The sequence below is a fragment of the Triturus cristatus genome, chromosome 8, assembly GCF_964204655.1.
Source record: "Triturus cristatus chromosome 8, aTriCri1.1, whole genome shotgun sequence".
NCBI classification, from domain to species: Eukaryota; Metazoa; Chordata; class Amphibia; order Caudata; family Salamandridae; genus Triturus; species Triturus cristatus.
In genome coordinates this window covers 270,974,029-270,991,317 of record NC_140591.1, presented here as the reverse complement: position 1 = coordinate 270,991,317, position 17,289 = coordinate 270,974,029, and the positions used below count along the sequence as shown (strand labels likewise).

General features: G+C 39.8%; 1 protein-coding gene across 1 annotated transcript in view; it reads left to right on the top strand.

Moving 5' to 3' along the window:
• Positions 1 to 17,289, top strand: part of CWF19L2 (CWF19 like cell cycle control factor 2) — a 926,849-nt gene that overhangs the window by 889,048 nt on the left and 20,512 nt on the right. Inside the window, exon 17 of the mRNA XM_085621485.1 lies at positions 12,214 to 12,315. Coding sequence (XP_085477611.1) covers positions 12,214 to 12,315 — 102 coding nt within the window. The remainder of the gene's footprint in view (positions 1 to 12,213; positions 12,316 to 17,289) is intronic.

Sequence of the window (17,289 nt, the reverse complement as noted above, 5' to 3'; positions counted from 1 at the left end):
GGTCTCGTCATGGGCACAGCGCAACCGTGCTCCATGACGAGACTATCTTGTCATGGGCACTGAAGAGGTTAAATACACTTTGAGTGTACTAATGTGAGTTTTGAGGCTGTGAGTAAAGAAAGAGTGCAAAAGGAGCGCACAACTCTCGTTTAATATAAATCCATGGAGGTATATGCCGGGATTCTGGTAAGAACCAAAGTGCTCCTTGAGTCGCCAAGAAAGAAGTCTGGTATCGATTCCAGTCCGGGAGGTTACAGCCTCCCAATATAGATCGTTTCCTAAGATATTTGTATTCAATTCTGGCTCTCTTATCACTCCATAAGAATCTTGAAAAAACGAGGAGGAAAGCTTTATAGGTAGCATATAAGATACAAAATAATGATTGAAGTTATCATCATTTTAAGAGTTTGTAATCTACCCCACCAAGAAATATATTTAGGAGACCAAGAGGACAAGAGATCCTTAACTGTATTTATTATGTGGGATTCATTATAAGTAACAGTATCTGAAAGATCTTTATAGAACCAAGGTCTCCAGATATTTAATGCGAGTGGATTGCCATTTGAAACCTGAATCATCCAAGTGAAAAGGAAGACACAAAGAGTTAAGATGAAACAATTCTGTTTAGAATATAGCCAGAAACTACTGAAAAAATTAGAAATAATACTAGAAATAGAAGGGGTCGCTGATTCAATGTCTTCTGAAAAATTAATAAAGACATAGTCAGCATAAGCAGCCGTTTTAAGTTTGTGTGTTCCAATTTGGAACCCTTTAATCTCAGCACTCAGATTAAGTAATCGGAGAACCGAATCAATGGGCAAAAGAAAAGTGGGCACCCTTGTCTAGTACCTTGACGGAGATTAAAAAAGGAGGACTTGTGCCATTATTCCTAATATTAACTTTAGGTTGCGCATTAAGAGCCATAACCATATTAATAAAAGAGTTACCAAGGTTCGCCGCAGATGGCAATGAGGAACGTTTTGCTTTTTCTAATATGTGACGGAATGTATGAACATTGTCCCTAGCAAGCCTACCCTTGACAAAACCTGTTTGGGACTCATGAATGAGATTAGGAATGTGATATTCTAGATGATTTGCTAAAAGGTTTGCAAAACTTTTTGATTCCATATTTCCTAAAGAAATGGGACAGAAGTTTTTTGGATCAGAATGATCCTTACCTTCATTTGGTATAAGTACAATAGTAGCCTCAGCAGCCGTACCCGAAACCTTGCCATAGTTGTCAAAAATCTTTTTAAGGTATTTAATTAGTGAAGAAATAAATGTTTTATGAAAAGCAATAGGAAGCCCGTTCAGTCCAGGAGCTTTCCCTGACCGAGTAGCCTTAATAGCCTGAATAATCTTGTCTGTTTTGTTTGGTGTACCCAACTCGATCATATCGTCATTCGAAATAGTAGTAGTAGGGAGAGCGTTAAGGAACTGTTGCCGGGTAAGCTTAGTTCATTGACTTCAAGGGGTATATACATTTTCATAAAACTCCCAAAAGACTCCAAGAATTTCTCGGGTATGAAACTTTTTCGAACCCGTTTTATCAGTAATATGAGGAATATGAGTGGTATTGGTATTCTGACATTTGGGGGTAGCAGCTAACAACTTGCCAGCTCTATTCGGTAACAATAATTGATGAGATTTTTGAGCGTGCACTCCCATATAAGCTCTTTTAGTAACCATGAAATTAAAAAAGTATTTAAAATGTTTAATATCCTGCAAAAGAGATTTATCATTAGTATGTCTATATAATTCCTCTTCTCTTTTAATGTCATCTCCCAGAGATTGAAGAAATTTCCTAATATTGCTGTTTTTTTTGGCCATTTTTTTTTTATGATGTGACATCTTATAGTACACTTAAACGTGTCCCATAATACCATTGGGAAATCCATCGATAATTCATTGTCTTTGAAGAAACTAACAATCTCGTCATTAAGTTCTTTGACCTCAGCGTCATCCTCCAAGATTTCTGTGTTACGCGCCAGTTACAGAGTCCCTTAGTATCAGTAAGATTAAAGATAGTTAAAGAGACAGCAGCATGATCAGAGACAACTATTGGATGAATCATGACATTTACAGTATGTTTTAAAAGAGCAGCATCAACCAGAAGATCATCGATACGAGAGAAGCTAGTATGAGGGGAGGAGAAAAAAGTGAAATCGCTACCCGTAGGATTGTGTAATCACCAAGCATCCAAAAGATGATGAGACAAACACATATTAAGCATATGTTTGTGTGCCCACGGGGGTCGAAATGTAAAAGCAGAATGCCTATCCAAAATGGGATCGAGAAGGAAGATTAAAATCTGCTCCCACAATTGTTTTGAATTTTGTGGAATGTCAGTAAGTTTTTTATTTATTGCCCGCCAAAAATTTGGGTCATCTATATTTGGAGCATATAAGTTCATAACATATAGATCATCTAAACGAGTAAGTAACCATCTTCGGTTGGTATCCTGTTCAGCTGAAACTATAGATAAACCAGATTTTTTACAGATAAGAGTAATAACCCCATTTTTCTTGCCAGAAGCCTTAGAACATGGAGCATCTAATACCCAATCTTTCCTCATAAGAAGCGCTTCTTTAAAACCTATCTTATTCTTTTGAAAGCAAGACCAAATCACCAGATAAACTCTTACAATTATCTAGAATCTTGGCCCTCTTAACCGGGTGATTCAAACCCCTAACATTAAGGGAAACTACATTTATACCGGGCATTGATATAGATGGATAATAGATAGTGAATACATCTGGTGAAAGAGTATAAAAGCAATTAAAATATAGTTAAAAACCAAAGAAAGTGAAGCAGATGTCCCAATATTAAAATGAGGATCAAGGGGAGGAATGAAGAGAAGGGAAAAGAAAAGAGGGTTCAAATCAACTCCAGGATAAATGGAGCAACATCGAAGCCCAACCCCTCCAGGGGATGTCTGTAAGAGACATTGCATGGGGAGTCAACGAGGATGAGAAACAGCAGAAGCTTTCATCATCAGTGTAGACATCTCAAGTATAAAGAAACCGCCGAGCAGCGGAACAAATGTTACCATCCCAAATACATAACCACATCAAACATATCACTTGGGGGAAATATTAGGCAAGAGGAGACTGAATAAATATAATATAAATGTAATGTCTGCAAAAAGATGCCATTTCATAAGAAAACAAATCGTAACTGTAATAGCATAGATATTCCAGCGTATACATACTACAGTCCATCCATAAAGTTCATTCAGATAAATTCTGAAGTGATACGTACAGTATATAAAATAATTATCCAACTATGAAGTAATAGCAAGTTATGAGTATGGATATTAACGATGTATAATATAACATTAACTGTGGCCCTGAGATCAGAGCAACACAGATATATAAACCAATAGGGAAACGTTAGTAGATAATAACACAGATCGTGGATGAGCAGTGACGTTATTAAATCACATATAGCATCTCAACAAACTTCCATAGAAAAGGGGAGCAAAGATAAAGGATAAGAAATAAAATACCATTAGCAAAGGGGCTATACAGCGAAGTGTAGGATTATTAAGAGAATAATTCCTTAAACAATGTCATCCAATTAGAACAATAAATTAGATAGGAGATTAAATAAGTTAAATGTAAAGGGAACGTCATGAAATAACATTTGTAAGCAAAAACAAAGCATAACTGTAATAGTATATAAATTCCAGCTAAAAAAGTTATATAAAATAATAGGAAAACATTAGTAAAGAATAATGGATTTCATTGGTAATCAGTGAAGTCATTAAATAATAAATTGCATATAAACAAACTTCCACAGAGAAAAGGAGCCAAGATAAAGGATGAAAAATATAATACGTACCTATAGCAAGGGAGTTATACAAAGAAGAGTAAGAGAATAAGTTCATAGCCAAAGCCATTCAATTAGAACAATACACCTGAAAGAGACCATATCAGCTAGGTATACCAACATCATAAAAAGCATATCTGTAGAAGTATGATCCAAAAAATAACTAAATACAGCTGAAGGTATTGCATAGTACTGTATAAAATATCAAATAGCAGAGTCTGGCTTATCCAAAGAATGAAAATCATCAGTACAGTTACAGCAAAATGTATTCTAATCTCAAAAACTAGAATAAAACATAAGAGGCTACAATCAATCATACAATAGAACCAACATAGATGAAGTTATACAGAGTGTTATAACTATTTGAGTATGTAATGACATTACTAAATACTATCCAGCGACAAAAGGAAAATGGTTATGTGGAAATATAGAAAACAGGCCAGGTCAACCTATACAGATAATTAGGAATGAGAAGTACCAGGTAGAGAATCAGAGTCCATTTGGGATTCAGCATGATTATCCAAGAACAAAGAAAGATCAGCAGGTACATAAAAGAATCTGTGGATGACGTTTGAAAATGATCCGGAATCTTGAGGGCCCAGAAAAAGAAAATGGGATGTTCATATCAGTGAGCCTTCTGCGTAGATTGAGGAATCCTTTGTGACAAATTATAGTCTCTCTGGCAAAATCTTGCAAAATAGAAATTTTATGACCTTCCCATTGAATCGACTTGATCTTCCTCATGTGTGCTAAGATTTGATGTGCATGTTGATGTCGTAAAAATCTAATTACTGGTTTACATTTTGGAATGACTTGGGAGCTAATTGATCATATAATTACTGGGGTAACTGAACATCAGATATTACCCAAGACAAAGACTTAATCATTTTGAAGATATGTGGCAAAAGTAGATTATTCAATTGGGTGAATAGTTGTAAAGGGGAAGTATTTGTTGTCACTGATTCAAATCATGCCAGGCATGGCACAAATCAGCCAATCCTTTGCATTCAACATGTGTTGGTGGAATCGTGGGTTAATGTATTTAAAGAGAAAGAATTAAAATGAGGGGGGACTAAAATGAATTTTCATTAAAGAAAAATGATGAGGTGTTTCATCTACTATTAGTTTGGCTAAGTAGTTAACTAGAGCTGCCCAGCAGAAAGCATGGAAGTTGAGGAGTGCCCATCTCCTTTTCCCACTGGTAATTGTAGGTATTGCAGAACACGCATACAGATGTAGGAGTGCTGCATCAAACCTTTTAAAGAGGGACAACAAGAGCTATACATGCAAGGCTTGAAAAAGGTAGAACAAATGTAGACGACATATATTTTTTATAATGTTTATATAGCTGATCTGTGATATGAGAAGAGTTTCCCATTTTTCAAAAAGGCTGGTCAAATCCTTGATATTAGGTCCGTAAGATAGACATCAAATAGATCCCTAAATATGAAAGTCCAAATGCAATAAAAGTTCTGGATATATCTCAGTTGCCTGTGGAAGGATCTGAGTCTTTTCTTATTTGGCGTTGATCCTGAGTGAGTCAAAGACAACATGGTGTTTGATGGCTAGAATAGATAGTAGCTAGGACATCGTCTGCAAAGCCAAAACTTTACAGGTCGCATTCTGTAGTACTATTGGTGGGATACTGATGGCTTTTAGCAATGCTATTAGAAAAGGCCCCAAATGCAGGGAAGAAAGAGAAGCAGACACAGGGCAACCTGGCGTGTGCCTCAACAAATATCAAAAGGAACTGAGAATTGCCTATTGAGGGTGGGGAGTCTTGCGTGAAGAATCATTCATCCATGTAATGAATCATGCGAGGACATCTGTCTTTCTTATTGTGGCCCACAAGAATATCCACTCAACTCAATCAAAGGGTTGTCCGCCATCTAGAGTGATAATTGCCACTGCAAATTGGGCTATTTGAATCCAGTCCATTGGGGCAGCCTCAAAATTGGGATGATACAGTGGTGCCTGTCATAAATCCATGTTGCCATGGTGAGATGAGAGCCGACTGGCAAAAGTCTGGCGAACATCTTACTATTCTTGTTAAGTAGTAATATTAGCCTGTTGGAACCTGGTACTAATTTAAACTTATCCTTTTTCAGAAAGGCCATAACAGAAACTAATCTCCACGAAGAAGAAATTTGGGTCCCCTTTATTATTTCTTAAATAAGCAGTAGCTCTCTGGATTACTATTCTGACCAAATCACCTTGAGCAAGATTTACAAAAGTATTTTGCTCACTGAAGTGGTACAGGTGAAACAAAATATTTATGGGAAGAACTTCCTTTATCCCGATTCAGAAAAATGGCATTTGTGTGCATATCAACTGCAGACATTACACCTGTACAGCATTTGTTTGCAGTCATAATTATGGGTGGCACATGCTGAAAGGTGGGCATTTTGGGGTGGATGTATGCAACACTTGGTGAACAACAACACGCCTCAAACTTTTATAAGTATTCACAGTTTGCTGATTACACATTACCCCCTCCCCAAGGTAAACACATGCATATTTACTTCGTGTAAACTGTTTCAAAAAGTTCGGGTAAGTGCCTTTCCTCAATGGTAAAGGTTGCCCGTCATATTTCATAAAGATGTAAAGGAAAAGCTTTTTCATGTCTAAAAAGAAAAGTTTGTGTCTGGGTGTACAAAAAAATGAAACCAAAGAACATAATGTAAATTTGAATTTGAAACGGACGGTACAGAACCCCAGATGGAGATGCAGGGCGAGGAAGGACTCCTCCCGAACTCCTGTTCAGCCCAAGAGTACAGACCCTGGGTTGAAGGACAAGTTTCAGGCTATCACCCCTGAACTAGTGTGAGGTGGAGTGGAAAAAAACTGCAAAGCACCTGGGGCTTTTGCCCCCACTCTCAGAAACCACAGAGGACAGAGAACCCTAGATAGCCTGGGGTCTGGCTCTTGACACTGACAGTGGCCTCTGTTGATTGCTGCCCTGGTGGACAGAGTTTTTCTTGGGTTGGGGACACAATTTAGACCCAAGGGGTGAAATGGGCCACATCACTTTGTTGTACCATGGTGGTACTGTCTACCTACTGGCATGCATCTGTGAGCAAATTGAGGTTAGGAGCTGCACAGATAAGGTCCAGAGGTAAGGAGAAGGATTCCCCATGGGCTAGCTAAGTGGCCGCAGAGAGTATAGACAGAGGGATCCAGCTGGGTTCAAAGAGGTGTAGAACTGGCAAGTACCCCTGCAGTAGTGGGCTATTGTCCATGTTCTATCGCCCTAAGTAGGGAATTCCATCAAGGTATTTATTAGTCTACCCTGGCTTTAGCCTGGAGGGGGGGTAGTGTTGGAAAATGGCCATCTCTGAAGGGTCAACCCACCTCAAGCCTTTTGCCTTCATCCTCCTCTTTTCGCTGAATTATCTTTGTTGGCTTTAAGACTCTAAGCACTCTACCAGTGCTAACGAGTGCTAAAATGCATGTGCTCTGTTCTCTAAACATAGTATAATTGGTTTACAACTGTTTGGCACATTTAATTTACTTAGTCCCTTTTAATGTGGTATACCATATACCCAGGACCTGTAAGTTAAATGCTGCTAGTGGCCTGCAGCAATGATTGTGCCTCCCACACATAGGGTCTATGTGTTTATTGTAAAGAACTAGCAACAAAATGTCTAGCAGACAGCTGCACTGTCAAGCACGACCTAATAATTCATATTTGTATCCCAAAATAAAATGCTATATTTGAGTGAACACATAGCACATGGTCATGTATTTTACCCTAAATCAATATTTGGAGACCTCAGTCTATTCTATAACATAATTTATTAAACTAAGTTAATTGAGATTTTTCAGGCAGCCCAGATGTAAGAGGCCACCGAATATTGGATTACTCAAGCTATATATTTACAAAAAAGTGTTCCCTTACATCAAAAATCTAACTAGGCATAACATATATGTCTTCCTTTCTATGATATGCACAGTGCAAATGAGCATAAAGTGTGCTTAGTGGTTTCAACTACCAATCCACCACTATGAGAAAATGGTGTTGTATTGAGTATATCTTTTCAGTTACAAATATAAGCCTAAATCGCCAATATCCTTAATCAGATCATTTAATACTTTGAGAAATTCTCTATTTAATGTAATAAGGGCATCCCACATGTCTGAACTACCTGTTTTGTTCAATAATTTTGCCCTCTACATACTTAATCAATGAGATTGATATAGTTAGCCAAAGAAGAGATATCCATAGATCCCATATAGGACTTGTAAACCATGTAAACACTCACATGCCAACTGTAATGTGCAGCCTGAAACTATCATCTCCAAAAATCCTTGCTGAGTCTGTAGAGAGGAAAAAAATGGAAGAAAAACATGACCCGCGGGTGCCTAATGCAACTGAAGTCCCTATCCACAACACAGTCAACTCATCACTTCATCCAAAGCAAGGTACTATACCAAAACCATCAACAAGGCTGCCAGCTGAAGCAGAACACTTTTCAAGACAACTATCTAATCAAAGGGAGTGAACACCCTCCAGCGGGAGATCAGGCATTTCTATTTGGTCTTTAAGAGGACTTTCACCCACTGTACTTCTTTTGGTGGTATGCGTCATCATCACGTCCTCACCCAGATAATCTTGGTATGTGGGCAAGCTCAACCTTGATGGTCAAGGGAGTTCTTATTTATAATGGAGGGATCTATATTTCAAATTGCCTAGGGGTGCCCTAAATTTATTTTCACATATGTTTATTTTTAGACCCTGGCAAGGATAACAATAAAATACAATGCTATAGGTTTGCCACAACTGATAATTGGCTTTTATCAGGTCACATCTCTAGATCCCTATCTAGAACACTATTTGGATTTATTTGATTCTTGCAATTCAGTGTACCCCATTCTTTGCCACACTTGCAACAAACACATTCAGTCATACATGCTGTACATTATGAACTCTCCTGAGGGACTTCCTTAGTCTATTTCCTGTGGGTAAAAATGAAATTTTCATTACCAATCGCAGTTACTAATTTTGTTTGCTATGATTCACATGGTGAGCTCTGCTCTCAACTTATAGTTGGTGGGCGAAACTGTGAAAGCACAATACTTTGAGAATTCTTTTGATTGATCATTATCATAAAACTATGAGTGGTTTGAAATATCAACCCATGCATCTCTCAATGCAATTGTGATAATGCAGAAGTTGAATATGTATGATTGAAGTTATCTTTTTGTAGGCAGCATTGGAATGCAGAGATGTGCCGGCCTTGTATTCACACACTGATAAGAGAGGAGCAGAGGGAAGCAAAGTAAACGGTCAGTTAGAAACAGTAACTGGCATAGCCATGGACCTATGGCCTCCATTCTACCCCGTCTTACTTTGTCAAAGGTCCAGACCAGAGGATATACTTAATTGCTCTTTCTATCTGCTTATGTTATTGGGGATGGTGTTTCAGGCGCTATTAGTTTGGAACAGCACTGCCTTTCGGGTCTCATGACCAAGGACATGTGATGCCTGTGCATAAGCGCCATTACGTGTTCTGGTTACCTGATGGCGTGCCTTCACTCCTCATTTTGCAGGCGTTGTTATGGGAAAAAAAACTTCGCTCTAAACTCTTTCTGTTGTGAGTTTGCACTTACACATGCCACCAGAAAGATTAACCCTCTGTTATCTGCACTCTTAAAGGAAGCCATGCACTGCATCTAACCCCTGTCTGGTCCTCCAATCCTACATTCTGCAGACAAGTGCAATGCAATGCCACCAGTCTCCTTTTCAGTGAAAAAATACAGAATATCCATAAGCATACTGGCGACACCAATCCTGCTTCTCCTCTTAGCCTCACCCATTCTTGTTGCATCCTGCAATGGTAATATTTGAAGCCTTATCTCTCACAGGTCTAGCTTAAATACACAACTTCCTCAAAGCCCCCTCCTATGAAGATGTCTTACCCTTGCCCTTCCTCAAACATTTGTCACCCCTTCTCATTACTGTCAATGCCTCCTTAACTGAAGGCCTCATCACAGACGCTCTCAAGACAAGCCACATCCTGCCACTCCTCACTCGACTAACTTCATCACCAATATCATTGTAACAACAGTCTATGCTCAACTCCAAAAATATATCTACACCAGCCATCTACTGCTTGCCTATCAATTTGGCTTCAGATCACACTGCAGCATGGAGACTGCTACCTTACACATCGTAGACAGCACCCTCCTGACCTCAGATGAAGATAACGTCTGGTATTTCTGGACCTCTCAGCTGATTTTGTCATTGTTGGCCATCCCAACCACACCCAGCAGTTTTGGAATTCACTGGCAGTGTCCTTCACTGGTTCTCCTTCCACCCAACACTAGATGGCTCACATAGGCAGCTCTTGAGTACCTCCCAGAGTTCCATACTGTACCCTGTCATCTTGGGCCCTCTACATGGAGCTCCTTGTGGCTCTTCTCAGCGTTAACGGCATCGAAATTCAGCAAAAATGTACAACTCTACTTGAAAGTTCTCCCCCGCTCAAGACATCTAATACCTCAAGCTCTGCTTGCACCTCCTCCAGACGTGGACACCTAACTAAAACTCAACCACAGCAAGACATAATTCTATTATGTACTAAGAACAACAAGAAAGAAATAGTACGGACATGGCTCAATTACATCAATGCTGATGAAGTCGAACCCAGTGCTAAGCCCCTTAGATTCCCCTGGACATCAGCCTTACTCTCAAGGAGCACATTTCCAGGAGAATAAAGATGAACTGGTACCAGCTCTCTCTACTGAAGAAAGCAACACTGTTTCTTTAAGAATGCAACTGCAGAACTATTGTTTAAGCCCTCAAACCCTCCGATCTGGTTAGTGAAAACACCCTGCTTCATGGCGTATACTCCAAACTGGCTCTCTTGGGGGAGTCCTACTGAGCACAGCATGTCTCATCCAGGCACTGAAACTAAAAACACACTCTACTGGCTCCCCCTGCTTGCCCCTCGGGAGTTCAAGAAAGTGATGGCTGTGATTGGAACTCCTCTTTGGAGGCCAAGGTTCTAGACGTTCCCTATCTCAAAGTCTGTCTTTTGAAGGTGAGCTTGCCTCAGGCACTTGTCACCCACTTCCAGACTGTAGTGAACCTCATAATTGTCGGGGTTCACTGTAAGCGTGCCATTCACACCAGATTCCTTAGCAGACTCTCACTTTCATTGGAGCCGTTCTGGACATGGTGCAGTTTTGTGCCTACCTCCTAAGCATAGTTCAGGATATTCAGGCTATGATCCAGGCCCAGCCTTTGTCCTTGATCTCACTGAGGTTGACTCTGAGGCTGCTGGGACTGATTGCCTCCAGCATACTTTTGGTTAAGCACCCCAGGTGGCATATGCGGGCTCTGCAGTGGGATCTGAAGTCTCAGAGGGTGCAGCACCAGGGGAACTCATCGACTAGGTCCACATTTTGGAGGAAACTGAAAGGTCTGCAGTGGCGACTACTAAACAGTGATTGTGTGAGTGACAGACCCCTTTCCCTTCCCCACCCAGAGTGGACAGTGGTCACCTATGTATCGCTTCTGGGGTGGGGTGGGTTCTTGGGAGAGGTGGAGATCGGAGGCCTGTAGTTTCTGGTGGAGGCTCAGCACCACATCAACCTGTTAGAGCTACAAGCCATTCACTTGTTGAAAGCCTTTCTGCCATCCACCAAAGGAAAGTTAGTTCAGGTGTTTACAGAGAACAGCACCCTCATTTGGTATTGCAACAAGTGGGGTGGGGTTGTGGGGGTAAAGGGTATCTGTTGACTATTTCTGCTTTCTTGCTGTTGCCGGACCAGCCTTTGTTGTTTAAATCACCAGTTGTGATGTGTTTTCTCAAGGGGTTACAGCTTCTATTTCCTCCTTCTCCTTTTGTAATGCCCTAGGGGGACTTGAATTTAGATTTGACTTTTTTCATGTGTTCTCCGTTCGAATCAATGGGCAGTAGTCCTCTCGGGTTGCTTACCCTCAAGGCAGGCTTTTTGGTGCCCATAGTTTTGGCATCAACGGTGAGTGAGCTACAAGTTCTGTGTGTTCACCTGCCTTATACTCCAGTTTACCCACACAAGGTAGTTTTCAGGATGCATTCCTCCTTTTTGGCAAAGGCACTTTGGTGAATCAACATGACCAGATCATTGATTAAAAGCTGTCAGATTTAGAATAAAAGGAAGCAGTGCACACAAACTGAAGAGATCAGACATTACTGCTCACCACACAATGCGGAGACTTCTTTACAGGTATGTAAGGTGACAAGCCTTTTAATAGAACTAAGTTAAAATAAAAAGTAAGGGAAGAATTGTAAGTCTAAACGGGAAAGGGGTACAAATTCTGGATGGGGAATAGCTAACGAGAAGAGAGTTTGATATTTACTGAACGTTAACATTTGTTTTTTTTTCCTTTTGCAGGTTCCTAAAGGCTTACCATACTTTTGTGTGGACTTTGGTCTTCAAGGCGGCTTTGCACACGTTATTGAAGATCAGCACAAGTTCCCTCATTATTTTGGCAAGGTACTAACATTTGTTAACTCAGGGCTGCGACCTTTAAGTGATGCTAATCCTTCAGCTGATAAAAAGCAGAGCCACTGAAAATCTGTGCATTATACGCTTTAATTGTGTGATGATCACTGCATGTGTTTATCAGCTCAGAGCATACATATATGAAAAACACGTGTGTACCGCAAGGCTGTCTGTGTTTCTTTTACTCCTGTTTGAAATTCAGAAGTGTGAGCATTAGGTTTCAAATATTCTGCACACTTGTTTGTCATTATTTGTAAGTCATCGGATGTATGATCCACTTCTCTTGAACAAATGCGATGGAAAAGGTAACTGTCTTCATAGAGCTACACATAACTTCCTGTGCTTGTTATACGTTCTACATTAACCAATTTCTGTTCATACAGATTATTGCAGTTTTAAGAATAGATAGAAGCATTTAAATTAGGGATAATGTAATTTGCGTCATTTTAATGCATCCATTGCAAAACAAATATCCTGTGACCATGTTATGACAAAGGCCAATGTTTTATCCTGATACTGCTGCGAGAGGCTCTTGAAGAAGATGGTGTTGTTTCTGGACCCAAGGTGTCGAGGGGGAGTTTTCTATTTTTGCAGGACGCTTATTGCTTCCATTGGCGTATGCAATCCCTACTCACAGAGAAGGATACTAGGTGGAGGCTCTTAGCAGATTAGAACTGGTGAATCTCAAGTGGTGAAGCAACCTGAGGATATAGGGATGTGCTAAGGAATCTTTGTGAATTCGCCCCAAAGGACAAGTTATCTGTTATTAGCTGCTATCCAGTGGCGTTTTATTTTGTGTTGGCGCAGTGACCCCCCATATTTAGGTAACCAGGCTCTATCTGGAGTCTAAATTTTATGGGTTGTGAAGATGTTTTAGTAAATATACTTTCCCTGCATATTAGACCATTTTAAAATATTCACTAAAGCTTGACTGACTTAAGAAATTTTATGGGAATGCCATACGTTGTTAGGGGTGGTGAAACATTCCTAACCATACACTGAGGTAATAAATGACACCGCCCAGAAATGACAGATCATCTCGATATATCTAGTGGGATAATTCTCTTTTAGCTCTCCTTTTCCACGTCAAAGACATCATATGTATAAAACTTGGGATTTTGAAAAAGTTTTGTTCAAAAGTGAATTAAACGACTTCCAGTTACAAGTGCTACAGTCATTGAGGTAAAATAATGTCAGGATCCTCTGGGTCGCCGTCTGTTGCTTTTGCACTCGTGATGATTTCTGAGCACATCCTTGCCGATTTTTAATCAGTTCCTCCAGACAAGAGGACGGCACCAAGGAGATGGGTTCTCCGACGTCCTTCTCATTGATTATAATATAAATGATGGAATAATTTTCTAATTTCACAGACAGTGCCTTAAAGACACATACAGCTACTTCATCCCCCAAAATGGATCTGGTGCTAGGATGGTATGGGTATTATCTTAAAACTGGGCCATGAATCTGTTTCGTGTGACATCAGATTCCAGCATGGTGGGACCTGAAGAGATCATACATTGTGATAGGTAAACTGAGCTTTCCTCCCACCTCGAGGCTTACTCACTTTTCATATATACCAACCAGAGCGACAGCTCATCCAGTTATCTATAGCTCTGGCTAGGGCACCAGACATACAAGTGGTATTTGTCCCCTGGGACCACATAGGATCATTAGGCTAAGCTTAGCATCAGAAAGTATCTTGTGAAATACAAATGGCCACTTTATATGTTACCGCCATTAAAGTAGAGCAGCCAAGCGGAGCTTCGCAGGTCCAAGAAGGCAGCACAACAGTTCACCTATCTCCCCACCACTGCCCTATGCCCACATTTAAATTGGGTCCTGAGTTTTGATACCTGATTCACTCAAAATCATTCCTTGAATCCAACCCACCCCCTACTGTCTCCTACAGTAGAGTGTGGATTGGATTCTGGGAATGATTTTGAGTCTGCACTCATTCATCTCAAACTTAAGCCAATGCAGGGAACATGGTGGAAGCAGGCTAACAAGATGATTTACATTTTCCGCATTTGTGCTTGTAGTTATCCAGAATCAATTGTTTCCTCCCCCAGATGTATTGCTTTTGTTTCCTCTTAAAGGAACCACAACGCAGGAGGTCTCCTGAGGCCTGCTTGTCTCTGGATTCTATCTTATTTTTCATCTCTAGTATGCCTTTTCTATCTCTCCTTTTTTTCTGGGCACTAGTCTGAAAGGACAGAATGCATTATAGTATTTTCATGACGTTTCTTTAAGGCCGGCCATTTTAAAAGAGTTACCGGGATTGGTTTTAGTACAGCAATAATTGTATTGACATATTTCCCTCCTACAGATGTTTTTCTTGTCCCAGCCTGATGGCCTTTTGGCGATTTGTGATCTCATTATTACCAAATCTGATGACCTTAGAACTCTTTTTTTTCAGAAAAACTAGTCTTCGTCGATCAGAAAGCTATATATTTATCACAAACACGGGTTTCATGCAGCACAAATTACCATATTTGTGTTCCTGGATAGGTAGTCATCTTTTGTTCCTGTTGAGTAAATTAGATGTATCCATTTACACATTTTCTTGTTAGAAGGGGGTGGGAAATTATTTTTCTTCCATTGTTGCAGAATGTTATGCATTTTTTGATTTTTCCTGATATAATTGGCAATGACAGACTTAGTTTTGACGTTTGGAAACACGTTTACCCTTGTGATAGGATTGCAATTATGTCCGTGCAGACAAACTTCCCTTTTGAGTCTGCAACTTTTAGCCACCTTCTGCTAATGAACAGGAAACTAACAATTATAGTTGCCATTCATTCAGCTTTTCGTGTCTGCAAACTTAAGCTCTTGTCAGCTGCAGAGCCTTTGTGGGTCTTTCATAAGCTTCATAACAACATCAAGGTAAAGAAGAACACACCTCTCCTACAGTCCCGTGATCATCTCTGATTTCCAGGTTAACTGTTAGTTATTACACTACCTTTCCCAGATACTGTTTCATCAGTTGAAGAAACTCTTCACAACTTAGATATCAAAAGTGCTTTGTAATTTGACAGTATATGCTTCAAGGAAATGTGTATCCTACTCATACCCTATCTTCAGACATGAAGGTTATTCAACTGTAATGTAGGATTTCTCTGTACTCTCCATAGATAGTCCCCTACACCTCTGAGTGGTCTCCTTTAGACTTCTCCCTTTTGAGAATGGGTCTCAATACAATCTTACTGGATTTGTGGCTGATAACTACACCCGAGCTATTTATACTGGGTGTACTCATAACGCAGAGGATGGAGTTTCTAGGGGATTACAAGTGGAACTTGAACTTGAGGGTTAGAAATGTGGAATTACTGGGTATAAGGAATTACATAATTTTTGATCGTTCTCCTCCCCAATTCTTTCATGTCTAGTTTTGATCGATGTTGTACTCTGTGCCCTGCACCACTGTTACACAATAGCATATCACCTGTGTTATTCCCCTAAAGCATGTATTGGCATTGATTTATCTAATTGGCTTATTTACATTTTCTATAGAGTCATAGCAGATAGCGCAGAAAAAGAAACCTTGACATTAATGTTAAATGCGATTTGTGGGCTACAGTGTGTATTTACACAAGTCACTTATATGGCAAACATTTATGGCTGCCAGAAAGACCACTTTGCTTTGGCTGAACTGCAGTTTAAAAGCATTGAAGTGACACATGGAAAGAAAATGTTCCTTTATCTTACAGTAAAACGAATTTGCTTAATTATATTTTAATAAGTTGTCCCAAAAAAGTGCCTTGTAAGATAGTCTAAAAGCTGTTTTCACTGTGTGGACTTAGCTAGATTCTTCTTGCACAGGTTGGTTAAAATTAAAACCCTTAATTTCCATCTTAGTCTGTCAGAAGTTAGCAAAAATGTTATTTCCCACTCAGGTTTAAAAATCTAATTTAATGATGAAATCGGATTTTTGATAACTGTATTAGCAAAGACCCTTTATAAAAATTGACTTGCTGCTGCTTGAGCCAAACTTGCGTAGGACCAGTTTTGCTACTCATGTCACCTCTGGAGCCAATAAACATTCCTGGCTGGAGGTTACATCCCTGCTGTCCAAAGGGCAGTAACCTGGCTTTTGGGCAGAGGAAAGCAGGTGTGTTGTCAACAACTAACCACTTAAGAGGGATTAACCATATAGGAAGCTGCATGAACTGTTGCCAGAACAAATTACATCCTCAATGATGCTTCTTTTGACTTTGAGATACTAAATGTGGCTAGCAGGGTCAGCCCCCATTCATTTCTATGACCCTCAAAGATTCTCTGACTATTGTCCCAACAGGAGGAAAACAATTCTAAGCCCTGACTGAGGTAGAAGAGGGTAATGGTTTAAGTGGAGCCCTAGGCTGTTCTGATGGAAGAAGGGGTGAGCCATTTTTGAGATGGGGTTCTGGGATTTGTTTTTAAAGTAAAGCTTAAAGGAAGCAGAAAGCATTTGGTAGGGAAGAGTTTCCAATCAAAGGTCACTGCACAAGGTAAGTAAGTAATAATGTATTGTTTATGATTAATTAAAACCATTACAAAAATACAATCTGATAAAACATTTTTGGTTAGTTACCCTTTTCAGTCATTGCTTTTATAACATTCTTACTCCAGTATTGGAACTTTCATAGATTCCCATAGCTTGTATCATTCCCCGTCGTCGGAATGGGAGTCCCCGGTAAATAAAAAATACCATAGCAGTAGGTACAAAAAAGAAAAAAGGCCTAGGCCTCATCTCATTTTGTAGCATATCCACCTCTTTTTGTAAAAGAGACCAAAAACACTAAACAACCAATCAGAACAGCCTCACCCCAAAGAACCCTCCTGAGAGAGCCTCAGATTTTCTACCGCACGTTGTGCAAGGGAGTCTCCACTGCTCAGTTTTTTTCTTCATTTCTTCAACTTCAAATTCTTCATTATGTCTGATAAGGAGAAGAAGGGCTTTATTCAAAGCTTGTGCCACCTGCTCTA